This window comes from Dryas octopetala, chromosome 3 (assembly GCF_963921425.1).
Source record: "Dryas octopetala chromosome 3, drDryOcto1.1, whole genome shotgun sequence".
Taxonomy (NCBI): Eukaryota; Viridiplantae; Streptophyta; class Magnoliopsida; order Rosales; family Rosaceae; genus Dryas; species Dryas octopetala.
Genome location: NC_141368.1, coordinates 16,880,516 through 16,894,994, shown reverse-complemented (window position 1 = coordinate 16,894,994; position 14,479 = coordinate 16,880,516). Strand labels below are relative to the sequence as shown.

The 14,479-nt window shown below is 35.0% G+C and overlaps 1 protein-coding gene across 3 annotated transcripts; it reads left to right on the top strand.

The window, feature by feature from the left end:
• The first annotated feature begins 7,178 nt into the window (after window positions 1-7,178).
• LOC147291422 (uncharacterized) lies at window positions 7,179-11,422 on the top strand. Of its 3 annotated transcripts, none has more exons than XM_086238711.1 (4): window positions 7,179-7,294; window positions 8,348-8,401; window positions 9,872-10,241; window positions 10,750-11,422. In XM_086238711.1, exons 3-4 carry the CDS (start codon window positions 9,909-9,911, stop codon window positions 11,218-11,220), a joined length of 804 nt encoding a protein of 267 aa, XP_086094837.1. In that variant the 5' UTR covers window positions 7,179-7,294; window positions 8,348-8,401; window positions 9,872-9,908; the 3' UTR covers window positions 11,221-11,422. The 3 variants fall into 3 exon arrangements, with proteins under 3 accessions (XP_086094837.1, XP_086094838.1, XP_086094839.1); XM_086238712.1 differs by having other exon boundaries at window positions 7,280-7,337; XM_086238713.1 differs by lacking the exon at window positions 7,179-7,294 and adding an exon at window positions 7,382-8,247.
• The last annotated feature ends 3,057 nt before the right edge of the window (window positions 11,423-14,479 follow it).

Genomic DNA, 14,479 nt, shown 5'->3' with positions numbered 1-14,479 from the left:
CACAGTCTATTAAGACTGCCTCGTACCATTCACGAGTTTTATTTCCCTGTGAAGGGCTATAGTAATTCACCAGGTACTTTTTAGCAACTTCTGGTGGAGGATTAGTTAAATCCTGATTTTCAATTATGGCTATAGAAACCTCCAAAGAGGGATAGTAAGGAGTCCTTTTAGGCTCCTCAGGCTAGGGCTCTCTAAGCCACTGAGTGTGTTGTTGAGCTTCCTGCTGTTGTCTTTGGTTCATTCTTGAACCTAAACCCTAACACCATCCTTCTTCTTGATCGATCAAGCCACCATCATAAAACATATATATACACACACTTATGAAGAACGACCAACAAACAATAACATATAATTCATATATGAAATAGGATGGATATCCAAAAAAAAAACAATCAATAATCGGAAAAATAAAATAACCATGAATTCCATAATTATATGACATAGGCTCTAATACCACTGTTGCAAATAATAACATGAGATTGATAAGGAATAAAATTTCGGGTTTCGAGGAAATTTCGATGAAAATTTTGATGAAAATTTCGACGGAAATTTCGAAGATTTTTAAATTTCGACAAAATTAGATGGAAATGACAGAAATTGCTATCAAAATACGGAAATTTTGAATGAAACTTTACCATATGTTTATTTAACATAATATTTCCTACATTGATAAAAAACATTGAAGAAATCAAATTATATGGTAGGTTTTATGTGATATGTGATGAATATAATGAGCGCTAGAGGCAAATACTGTTAAAAAAATGATTCACTAATTAATAATTACATAAATTTTAATACAAATGACATTTACTTGGAAAAGGTGCCTAATAGGATGCAGTAATTGTGAATGAGTGTGCTCTAAAAGAAAAGGGTACTACAATAATTGTAAATGAGTGTGTCTTAAAACAAAAATGTATTACTATTACCTTTACTCAACAAGCACAACCTTTTCAAAATGCACTTCATCTTCTATAAATACTCAAACCATTTGTCATTTAAAAGCAGAGTTTTAGAGACAAAAATGATTTGTGTTATATTCAAAGTCACTAATTGAGAGATATCAACATATTATGTGTTCGCCGTTTCTTGTGGATTGGAGTGCTACTTCCGCAAGAAGAAAGATCGTTGTATCCTAAGAGACGATGCTAATTCAAACCTTGAGACACTAGAGAGGGGCAATCTAGCTCGTCTTAAGGACATAGTATCAAATACTAGCCTCGATATAATATTAAGGTTTTTGTAAACTCTTTCTCTTTTTGTTTAAAAAATTATTTTTTAAGTATACATTAAATTGTACGTTTATGTATTTATTTATAAATATAGCAATTCGACCCTACTTTCCTAGACGAGATTGCTTGATTTAATTGCTTCATTTGATGTTCACATTGCATGACGCAATTGCACCAATTTATTCTATAGGTCTTTATATATATATATATATATATATCTTTTATGAAAGTCCAAGTTGAATTTGTTAATCTTTTTTATAACAGGAGAGTTAGTGTTGGCTGTTATGAAATCTATTGTGGAGATGATCTTCTTTGCATAGAAGGTGAACTTGAGCAAGAGATATATCATTGGGCTTGTAGGTTCTTTCCACTTTAGTTCCTTCAGTTATATTTCTCGTTCTTGTAATAAATCAATCTGATCATTCCTTAACTAGACATATATATGGGTTAGATCGATATATTATTATCACCCAGTTGTGTGGATGGAAGATGGTCCTGAATGGCTTATGGCCACTTTGGTCCATGATGTAAACACTGGCTCCTCTTCTGATGAATGATAGAGACACTTAGAATTTTTTTTAAAAAAATCTGGCACTTTGATGGATTTCTATTTGTCGGGAAACATGCATTATAAATATTTATAATTGCATGATAGATAAATTTGCTTTAGGCATGTATAGTGGTAGTGCTGCCAGTTTGACACTTTTGAATGACTTGCATGTTCTTATATTGTATCTGATTAATATTTGAATTATATGTTTGTATGTTAAAAAGAAATATCAAACATTTAATTTGTGCATCGAAAATGGTTCATATATATTCAACTGGTTGTTAACCTGTCTACCATTTAAGTTGTTATTGGTTTTGAACTGTTGTTTTGATTGCTTAATAATTGTGTCCGGTTAGACCTGGAAAAAACACACACAACCCAATAACACGACATGACATGAGACAAAAATTTACGAGTTTGAGTTAAAGGTTATAAAGCCGGGTTGATATAAGTGTCACACGTTAGTGTCCCGTTAAGATAACGGGTCAGGTCGGATCAATTCGCAGTTACCCATTTCACCTGTTAAGGAAATGACATTTTAATAATTATGTTACGAAAACTTAAATGCTTGTATTATGTCAACTCTAAGTTTCTAGCAGATGATTCGAAAAAAATAAAATAATGAATTGACTGTTTATTGCTTAGATAGTTAGATGCTTGTTTCTTCTTTTGTTTTATGAAATCTTATTAAAATAACTATATATTTGCTTAAAAAATATATTAGGTTTCTTTTTTCGGATGAAACGGGTCGTGTCAGTTATACCCGATAATTTTCGGGTCGGGTTTAGTTTAGGAGTTTTTTACCACCCGAACGTTATCGGGTCGTGTCGAGTGAACCCGTTAGCACTAATATGTCGTGTCGGGTTTGACCCAAACCCGTAAAACACAACCCGTTTGCCAGGTTTATGTTCGGTTATACTTATACAGTTATATAACCATTCTTATATTTTATTATGAGTTAATTTTGTGTTATTTAATCATGTGGAGTAGTAGTGTGTGTATCTTTTTGTAATAAAATACTTCATTGAGGATGTTGAACATCCAAGACAATTACATCATGAAGGGAAGGTGGCCCATCTTCTATCCAAACATATATGCATCCCAATTTCAGAATTCAAGAGGTATTTAAGTTCTTACACACAGGTGTATTTAAACAGAATCCCTAAAAAAAATTCCCAATTTAAAACCAATAACTTAAAAGTTATTACCAACTTAGTTTAATTCTATTTATTAGTTAATAGTAATAAACTAGACAAATAGATTTCATTACTAATTAAGTATGAATTACTAACACTTAAGTTTATTATGAAAATATTAGCTTAATAACTAAGGGGACAAGTAGACAAACAAGTGAAGTCTTAGTGCTTAATCCAATTATTTTACTCAAACACTTATAAATAAGTGAGCAGGTAAATAACTATCACATTTAATATTTTTCAGAATCATGTAATTAAATTACAAAAATTAGGTCAATCACATAACTTAGATAATAGTGATTCAAATGTTAATTCAAACAGCCCACGCTGTACTCATATATCAGCTCAATCAATAGAGTACAATTGACAATTAAACTATGCCATCACACCCATCTCGGGTCTCACTTCACATACAATCACCGGTTTACAAACCAGAATTAATTCCACAATCTTTATAAAATAACCATTTCCATATTAATTCACATATTAACCAAAGTGATTAACAAATTACCATTAGTTGAACCATTCAATTTCAAACCCAAACAACACACAATCCCCCAGCTAAGTCAAACATACAATTATGCCTTACAATGAAATTATATACATGTCTTCACCAAAATATACAAATTGAGAAATAGTGGTTTACCCACCTAGGTTCCAAGCAAACCCCAGTTAGCTTTCTCTACACCATCAACAATACTTAATCTCCTTCTTGGGTAAATGGAAATCCAAATTTGACAAACTCTTAGTTTACGAGGAAAATTCGGCAGAGTTTCGGCATGACATTTCCTTTCGGTTATCCGTTTCCAAAAAGTATCATAAGCCTGTCTATTAAGATCGTATTTCTGTACTTTCGAAAAACCTAAGGGTTTCTATTCACTTAAGTCCAATTTTAACTTAGGTCGAGAAGATTGATCAGATATGAACCTACAACGTGACCAGGTCAATGTATGGGGAAACTGAGAGAGCTCTGGCTCAGTACCCAATGCACGTATGCTCATGGACTGACCTTAGTCATCACGTCGTTTAGTTACCACTGCTATGGCCTCAATATTTAATTAAGTTGGTTAATTAACAAGGGTAAACGCGTCTTAGTTTGTAACAGTTTAATTATCCAATTTGAAATAATCCAACTTAATTTCTTTAATAAAAAAGTCTATTTCTAAGTATATTTCCCTACACTGTTTTCGTGAAAAAAGCTCTCTTGCGGATCTGGCCTAGAGAAAAACCCTAGCCGCTAGAGAGAAAAATAGTCTCTAAAACAACCTCCAAAAAAGCTCTCTTGTAGGACAACTTTTTAGTTTTCTTAGGTTTTATGTCCTTCTCTTGATCAGGGGTTAGTTTTAGTTTTGTTTTGTCGAGTTAACTTTCTTACTCTCTAAAAAGGTTTGTCTAGGGTTTTCCTCTGACTTTTTGTCACGAAGTCTAGGTGTTTTTTCAGGTCTGATGGTGCTTTAGACCCTATTTTAGTGGTAGGTGATGCGGGTTTGATTGTTCGTGATCGCATAAAGAGGTTGCGGTGGTTATGGCCTTCCCTCTTGGTCGTATTGCTTCCTCCCAACAAGTAGAGATTTGAGTTTTTGCATGGGATCCAGTTTGTCTTAGGTGCTGGGTTTTCCTCTCTTCTCTTGGAGTTCGTTCCATTTCTGAAGATGGAAGATGATTTAGCTCTTGACGGGCACCTTTTAGCTAAGAGAGTATTGGATTCAATTGTTTGAAATTTGCTGTAGTTATGTGTCTAGAATTATAATGAGATATGACACATATATGCTCTTGTCTGATTTGTTTTATATTGTGTAGATCTTACTAATTAGCTGGAAGAAGCTCATGTATGGCTTCAATAGTAACTTCAATAGTCTTGTAACTCTTGTTTAGTTTTCTTCAATAAAATATTTTTCAATAAAAAAAATATATACTATTTCTTTTAATTAAATAAATTCTCCAAATTAACTAAGTAGTTAAACATGCTTAATTAACAATTAAATCCAACTTAATTAATTAAACATGCACAATTATTAAATTAAAGCCTGGAGATAAATAAACAAAGAATGTTGGAAAAAATATCTGGTTGTAGACCTTCTTAGCTTAAAATTTCAACCGAGCGAATCAACAAGCGACTACAAGGGATTAAAGCCTAATTAATAATCAAACTTAATTCCAATTAACATAACTAAGTTCAAGGTTCTTAAAGTACCTTACCGTGTACCTTACCTATAGGGCGAGTCAGAATTTTGGCAGAGTCTCCCTACAAATTGCCGAATATTTGATTGTTATGTTCCAGGTGCAAAATCCTTATAGGCACTCAATGGAACAACCCAATCAAATATTAACTAGGAAATACTTCAAAATTAAATGAAATTTGTTCCAATAAAAATTTTGAACTAAGAGACTCTCAACAAGTGGTTTGTCTCAAGGGTAAAATTGGAAATTTTCAAAATATGGTATATTTTCACATTTCTAGAGAGAGAAACTCTCAACTCTCTAAGAATTCATAATGTAGAAGTGAGAAAAAATGGAGGGGGTCGCCTCCTATTTATAGGAGAGGACAGGGAACGAATGGTTGAGATTTCTCCATGAAAATCAAGGGCTAGGATCTTTTTTGGGCAATCAATTGTTGAGATTTGTCCAAAAAAAAAAAGCAAATCAAAAGCTAAAATCAAACCGGGTCGTGCGATACCTGTCAGGTCGAGGTGCGAATCTTCTGTCAGAGGAAATGGATATATCTGTGGGTAAATGGGTAGAGAGAATCGGTTAGAAAGGCAGGTCAAGACAAGAGAGAAAACTGCGGTGACCCAAATCCAAGATATGCGGATCCGATCGATTTGATCCGTGAATCTCAAAATGCCAAACCGTTAACGTTTTGAGCTGGGATCCATCCGCGTGGGCGCTCCGTCAACGATTCTAGCCATTCGCGTCGATCCACATGTCAGTCCAGTCAGCATTTCAAATTTCCTATTTTCTAAACTTAGAAAAATCACAAAAATACAGCTGAGCTCTGAAAAAACTCCCGAAAATTTCTACGTTTGTCGTGAGACTGAGTACTATTTATCTAGGGCCTCAAAACATCATTTTGATTTCCAAAAGTTTTATGAAAAATACAAATTTCCAAAATTAAATTCCGGTAAATCAAATAATGACTTAAAAATAATTATCCAAGTTCAAAAATTCATAAATCTTTCTCTCGAACTCCGATTTCAACGAACAAAAAGTCGTTATTTTTAGAAGATTGAGCTCTATGTTACTAAAGCCTATCTTTAGTCACTTGGTATTCAGAAAAATTTGTCAATACTGAAGAATAAAGCCTGATTCTTATTAAATGAGTCAAAAAATAATTTGGCAGGGCTAAAATAAATAAGGAAAAATTAGGGTTACGACAAACCCGAACCAAACCGATCCATTCATCGTCAATTAGGCTGGGCCAGTTTGAATGGTTTGATGAGAGAGGACCAAAAAAAAATAAAGAAAATGATAATCGAGGGATGAAGATGAATGAGAGAAAAATATGATGAAATCAAAGAAGAAGACATATAGAAGTTGCAAAGAAAAAAATGGCATGCAGACAATGACTAAGGAAGGCTGTGATCAAGAAGGGAGAAGAGATGGAAGGAGTTTGAAGAAACAAATACGTAATGAGTATGATAATATTAGAAAAGATTCTATCTGATTTGGTTCGTATTAGCCTATTAGCCTATTAGCTTAAATTGTTCACCGAATCGCAAGTAGAGTTTGATTCCATTAATGAATCAATAAATTATTTTGTGTACAACTCTCAATTTATTCAATTAAATACCAATCCGTACCTAAAGTTTTTTTTTTTTTAAAAGACATTTAATTGTGACATGATTTTTTTTTTTTGCCAAATTTCATTTTTGGTTCTTGTAGTTTGGACTAAGTGCAACTATGTTACTATGGTTCATATAATTTCAATTATTCTGATTTTTTTTCTGTATTTTAGAAATTGTTACAATTTAAAGACATGTTAATATTTTTATTTATTTATTAAATAATCAACTTTATTGTGCTTTTTGTCATTTAGTAATTATTTACTTTACAAACCATTGCAATTTTTGTGAGGTAGCTTACAAACCATTAGCGATTCAAGATGAATTTAACGAATGGACAAAAATGTTAATACGTCTTTAAAATGCAATAATTTGTAAAGTATAAGGCCAAATTACTAAAATGTAACCTTAGGCGTCAAGTGTCTAAACAGCAACACACCAGGGCAAAGACGTCTTTGTTATTTTCAACGCGTTCCTTTTGTCTGACTTTCATTCTCAGGCCTCAGCACCACTACCAAGTCAATCCCCCCACCACCGGTGCAGCTTCTTTTACTTCTCTCTTTCTCAAAATGATTTTTAGGTTTTGTTTGTTTACTTCTGGATTCCTGAATTTCATTTGTTAATTTTTTGATATCTCTCTCTGTTTCAGATTTTCATCTGTCAATTATATGCATTACTATGTTTCATTCCTTTGTGCCAGATTAATATAATTTCTAATTTTTAGCCTTTTTTTATGCTATTTTTTAATGTTGAGATAAGGTTTGGTAAGTTTGGACTGGATATTTCTATGCTTTTTCTTTTCTTGGATTATGTAAATTTTTTTTTTGACCATTTGGATTATGTAAATTTGAGAAATTGCTATATACTGATGTTATGAGATTATTATGGTTAACTCTGTGAAGTGGGATTATTATGCTATTTACATATGTGATGATCTCATTGCTTTTTCACTGCTAAATTAAGTTATTGATTATTAGAATTAATACTAATCAAGTCTGATGCTGAATATGACTTGAGAGTTCTGACCAAAATTTAATTCTTGTAACTTGATGCTGCTGCATTTAGTTATGCAGCTTTTGTGGACTGTTCTTTTCAACAGGTCATATTTGTATGTATATATGCATGTACTTTAACATATAAACTCCCATTCAAGAATTGTGTGTATTCTGGGTTAGGACGTAGTGACCTATGATCCTTGAATTGTCTAAAAGTGATCAATTTTATTGTACAATTCACATACAGTGCAACAGTTTTCTCGTATTTTATTCTTGTATGGAGGAATTTCAGTGTCTTCCCCTTTTATTCTCTGGATACGTACTTAGGTATGGTGCATTTGCACCTATATTTAGTTCCGTATCTGGGGAATTTAGAGGAAATATGGAAATGCTGCTGAAATTTCTTTGGATAAGAAAAGTACTCTAGATACTGAATGCAGTGCGGTGAACAATCCTCTATGGGTTAAGGCCTACTTTTTGATAAAGGATTTATAGGTAATAGATTACATGATGCATGCCTAGCAGTTATTTTCATATGAGTAATTTTAGTAAATTATGATATACTTTTAATGTGCCCTTGTTTTCTGGTTTTTAGGTTTCCGCTGTTTGTTTATTGTGTTGTGAGCTGCAGTTTGGCAGACCTTTGGAGGTATGCTTTCAAACTTATTTAATCTTTATTATTGATATTGGACATTGAAGGTTTGGTTGGTTGATAAAGGGACTTATATGGTATTGATGGATGGGTTTTGTTGCTGCCTCGTTGAGGAACTTCGGAGGTGGAGATTTGAGGACTTTGTTAGGCTTGTGTGTATTTGTAGTTTGGGACATGCCTTAGTGATAGCATTATATTGTGTCATTGATGCATTCGTAGATTGGGGGAGTTATGATTGTTTGGTTGCCTCGCTGATCAATTTGTAAAATATATATATATTTTTTAAGGAATGCTGAATTGACGGCACTTTTTGTTATGCTATGTTGGTGTATGTAATCTTGACTTAAGCAAAGTTGGTATGCTAATCTTTCACTTCAATGAATTTGTGCTTTCTATGTTCTAATTTTCTTTTTGTTTATTACGTGCAAAACAACTAAACAATGTTTCCATTTAAGCCTGTAGGCTGCTCGATTTCAGTACAAGTATTCTGTTACTCACCTTAAGTGATCAAAATTGAAGATTGGACTGTCATACCATTATACTTCTTTCAATGATCTTATGCTAGCCTTATTTCAGTTCCTTAATTGAGGATCACAATGTCTCCATTTTCAATCCATCTCTTATGGTTTGGAAGGCTGAGGTTCCCCCTAAGTTCAGTTTTTTGTTTGGATTGTTGCTCATAGAAGGCCGAATACTTGTGAGGTCCTCCAACGGAAAAGACCATTTATTTGTTTGTCCCCTCATTGGTGCTCAATGTGAAAAGGGGAAGCAGGGAACATGGACAATCTCTGCATATTTTATTATTTTAATGACTTTGAGATAGTGATGTAATCTGTTTCAGGTCACTAGGTTAAGTTGGGTTTTGTCTTCATCCTCTAACTCTTTATTTATTTATTTTTCGGGAGTTTTTGTGCTTTTGGTTGTGGAGAGAAGGCAAAGGTCTTTTGGAGATGCAGTGTGCTAGCGGATTTTTGGGTAGTTTGGTTGGAAAGGTTGGGGAGTCTGTGGACTGTCTTTGGGACAAGGCTAGATTTGTGCCTCATTTTGGACTTTGGTTTCATCTGCATTTAGTGACTGCTCTTTCTTTCTCCTTTTAAGGAATACAGAAGCTGCAATGTCTTGGTTCTTTTAATTGCAGTTTCGGTGGACCTGTTCTCTTTACTGTTGGGTTGGGGTGTGTTCTGTAGGTTATTTTGCTCTATGTATTCTGTTTATTGATGGTAGAGGGCTGTATATTTTGTGAACTGCTGGTCCACTTTGATTATACTAACCTTTTTTCATCAATATAAGCATTAAGTTTCCTACCAAAAAAAAAAAAAAAAAGCAATGTTCTTACACACACAAGGAGGGATATTAAGTTATCTCTCAGATATTGTGCTTCTTTAATTCCAATTCTAATTTACACAACGAGGGATTTGTGTTTATCTAATATTTCCTAAAATCTTAACCATATGTGGTTCATTGCAGAGACTAGTGGGAGAGAAAGAGAAAGCAAAGGCTAACGATGGTAGTGACCATGTTGTCGACATATATTTTCCCACCACCTCCTTCTCTTTTCATCACAGCAATGTCAGTGATTAGCATTGCATCATCGGCTAGTATTGGGTTCTCAGAGCTAAGAGGAAAGCATTTACTGTATTCTAAGTTCTGGAATTCCGGTTCTACAAAATCAGTAGCAAAGCAAATTAAACTATCTAGTAGAACAGGCATGCTAATACTTTATATTCCGGCATTTCTTGCTGGTGTTTCATCCTTTGTGCTTTTTCCCCAAGAGAATATCAGAATTCTATTGCTCTGTTCAGCTCTAACCATTCATTTTAGCAAAAGGATTTTTGAGGTACTAGTCCTCTCTCTCTCTCTCTCTCACACACACACACACACATACACACACAGATGCACACATACACATACTTATTTCTTTAAGTGATTTTGAAAACCACTAACTAGGTAGTTACTGTTTAGATATAATAAAAATTGCAATAGTGATTTTGCTCATTGAGCATATTCTAAAATTTCCAATTTTTTTTATTATTGGTTTGCTCATAATCTATATATATATATTTTTTGGTGAGAGGTTTGCTCATAATATTTCAAGACAGGTAGAGTACTACAAATTTAATGGTAGGATATTTCCTTTATATCCATATTCTTGACAGCTCTATAGAAGATAATTTATTGTTGTATAATTAACAATTCATTCAAATAATCAGGTAGAATTGAAAACAATAATGTTGGAAGGTTTAATAAACTACTCTCAAACAACCAGTTACTCTTTGTTTTAATTTAAGAATTTTCTTCATTTTTGTGGTACTCATTTGGCAATATTGTCTTACCATGTTTTTTAGGTTCTATTTGTCCACAGCTACAGTGGAGGGATGATTCTTGATTCTGCGGTTCTTATCTCTCTCAGTTATTTCCTGTCTACTGCAAGCATGATTTATGCTCAATCCCTCACGTTAGGGCATCCGGAGCCACCAATTGATTTGAAGTACCCTGGGAGTCTGTTGTTTCTACTAGGGATAACTGGCAATTTCTACCATCACTACCTTCTTGCCAAAATGAGGTCAAAGGGAGACAAGGAGTATAAGATTCCCAAGGGTGGTTTGTTTGAGCTAGTAATATGCCCACACTATCTTTTTGAAATCATAGGATTTGTGGGGGTTTCTTTTATTTCTCAGACTATGTATGCATTATCCTTCACCATGGGAACAACATTCTACTTGATAGGAAGGAGCTATGCTACGAGGAGATGGTATCTTTCCAAGTTTGAAGATTTTCCCCAAACTGTCAAGGCACTCATTCCATATGTTCTGTAGATGTTTTGGATTGAAAAGTGGGCATACTTGCTCTTTTTAGTTTTCATTGTACTACCGCAAGAAATTATTGTTACATGGTTGTATTAAGGAAGACTGGATAGTGTGCTCTTGTTTAAATGCCAATTGATTGAACAGATTGCCACTTATTAACACTTGATGTAACTGAGTAATAAAATTGGAGTGTATGCGATTGTTGTTTCTTCGTCTTATGTGTATTAATTTTTTGTATTAGTAAATTAAATTTTGAAATGTAACTGGGAAAAAATTGTATAACTATCGCATTAATATGATTGTCGGATTCAATTGAGTAACAAATTAACAATTACAGTAGCCAATTAAACTAGACCTCATAGAATATTTTCTTACGTGTGAAGCTGTTTGGTTTTTGGGGCCATCATTTTGGTTTTGTGTGAAAATAGCCTTATATATGGTGAGCCTGTGCTGAGCATTCCTAAACGTCTTTTTTTTTAGTACCCCACTCGTTCTCACCACTTGGGTTAACCCCTATGGCATTCCGAGAGGTAGTTGGCTACTTGGTGTATAAAATTCTCTCTCTATATGATCCTCAACTCTCAAGTGTCGTATTTCGCTATTTTCTGAATGTCATTTATACAACATGGGCCACATGGCTCATATTTAGCAGGTAGAAAAGGGTATATGAGGGAACCACAAGAAAAGCTAGCTGAGATAATCTATGAACAAACAACAATTGATTATAAGAATAACTGGTTACGTATCAAAATGAACCATAAGTTGCTCAAGGCCAGTGCAGGATAAAGCACATCATTGAAGAATTTTTTATCCACTATCATGTATGGTCATTTGAAAGTTTGTATTGGGTGATCTATTCACTTAATAAACTTGATTAATTTCACTTTCAGTGATCGGACCCCAATTTTTGATTTATATGATCATTCAAGAACTAGTCAAACAGACACAACTCAGACGATTCAGTAACTAAAATCTGAAACTCCAGATTGACTTCTAAAACCAAAAATCACTTTTGTGAACAACACAAATCAAACACAACAAAGGATCAAGTGACATCCTATACACTCAGAGGACCCATCACAGTAGGCATCCCAGTGCAGATTTGTGTTTATAAGTTGAGTGAGTCAGTAAGCATACCAACACAAAACGGGAGACGAATGCACACAAGATGTTCACCCAGAAAAACTACAAAGGGTAAAAACTGGAGGTCTTTTTCAGCTGACCGGGCAATCCACTAAAAAAGAAGTTCAATACAAAGGGAGCATACAGCACACAAGCTCAATCACTAAGTCCTAAACTAAGTGGCAGCTTTCTTACCCCTTTGTGCAACTTCCATAAGCAAGGCAATCGGTCATTCATGAAGAAGGCAGCTCCAACTCCAAGCTCATCAACCCATGGCACCAATTCACACCAAGCCCAGTAGATTCATCAATATATGAACATGATATGAAAATTTTGGATTCTTTAAAAAAAAATCAACCTTCTCAAACAAGAGGCATGAAAAGGTTGATACAGAATCCTTTAACTAAAATCTAAATGAATGTGTTTGAAAAATATATGAAAAGATTTAAACACTCAAGCTCATTCAGATTTTTAGATGAAACAAACAAGTTCAGAAAATCATTTTGATTTTGAAAATAAAAAAAACATTTTCTAACTTGATAAAAGATAAGCACTCACCCCGAAAATACCCAGATAAGAACACACGAAAATACCCACTGAAAATATGCTCATCAACACACACCAAAAAGTCTGAACCGAATATCTCATATACCCGTACACACACACGCCATTTTCATATTTGCCCAAGCCACGTGGAAGCCAATCAATGACTGTCCACAAGAGACGAATAAGGGGCATATTTCTTTTGTCCTAGAGGGGTATCCTAGTATTACTAAGGATAGGAATGAGGAGCTGTAAAAATAAATATTGCTTTATTTTGCAAAAATCAGAAATGGAGAAGATGATGAATAGTGCTGAGGTGTGTGTAAGTGTGTGGCGTGAATAAATGAGATGCAATCAGATCTGATTGATACAGTGGGGGAACCAAGTCATGTGCAATGCACATGCATGTTTAGTAAAAATAGAAAAATGGGTTTTCAATGAAATGGGCTTTAATAAGTAAAACCCGAAATGGCCCCACTGCAGTGTCTGTCACTGTATCAACCACTGTACGTGAAAAACATTATTCTTTATGACTAGTCAAATGGACAAAAAACTGTTATTTTTCATGAATTGAATGAAGTACAGTATACCTTGAGTCTTTATTCATTCTTGACTTCTTCAATACAGCTGAACTTGTCCTTAATCTAGCCTAGAGCTTGTGAGTGATTAATAAAATTAAATACAAAGGTTTTGACAAGGAAAATAGCCAATATAACAAATCCTAGAAACTAACATCATTAAATGAAGGCTGCAATTTGCACATCTTTTTTTTTTTTTTTTTTTGCACACCCTTTTTGAAAAAAAAAAAAAAAATCTCAAGGGAAAAGACCACTTTGGCCCTCCCTCTTTGCCTCTCTTTCACCTTCCCTCACCCACACACCTCATCCCCATCTCCATCTCCATCTCCATCTTTTTTTTTTTTTCTTTCTTCTTCACCGTCGAAGCCCACCCCCACCCTTTCTCTTCTTCTTCTTCCCCCCACCCCAACCACCTCCCCCCGAGCCCTCCCCTCCTCTCCTCTCCGGCTCCTCTCTCTTTGCCACCTCCCAATCCCTCCTCCCCGCATGCACCAGCCACCACCACCTTTTTCCCCTATCTCTCTCTCTCTCTCTCTCTCTCTCTCTCTCTCTCTTTTTCTATCTATCTCTCCTTCCCTCTCTCCTCTCACCCAAGCAGACAGCCAAAGGTCCAAAATATTTATAAAAAAAAAAAATTGCAGCGGGTTCGGCGAACCAGTGCCAAACTCGGTGGTTTCGTTCGACAGATACCCACCAAATGAAACTGGTGGTTTCAGAATTGGTCCGCCGAACCACCTGCAATTTTTTTTAAAAAAGTTTTCTTCTCTCTGGCGATGGTGAGCTAGCTGGATGAGCAGTTGTGGAGTGGGCAGGAGAGAGGGGGTGGGTCGGGTGAGGGTGGGGGTGGGGGAGGGAGGGAGGTGGTCGGGCTAAGGGGAAAAAAAAGAAGAGAAAGAGTGGGGGTGGGGAAAGAGAGAAAAAGAGAGAAAGGGAGAAAGGAGAGAGGGGCAGGGAGGGGGTGGGGTGGTCGCCGGTGGTGGTAGGCTGCTCAGCGTGGTCCGGGGATGGGGTGTGTGCCGGAGAAA

Bases quoted from the DNA above. Each gene is read 5' to 3' on its own strand.
- LOC147291422 (XM_086238711.1), top strand. From the start codon at position 9,909: ATGGTAGTGACCATGTTGTCGACATATATTTTCCCACCACCTCCTTCT. The intron at 10,242-10,749 runs GTACTAGTCCTC...CATGTTTTTTAG, and splicing joins TTAGCAAAAGGATTTTTGAG to GTTCTATTTGTCCACAGCTA.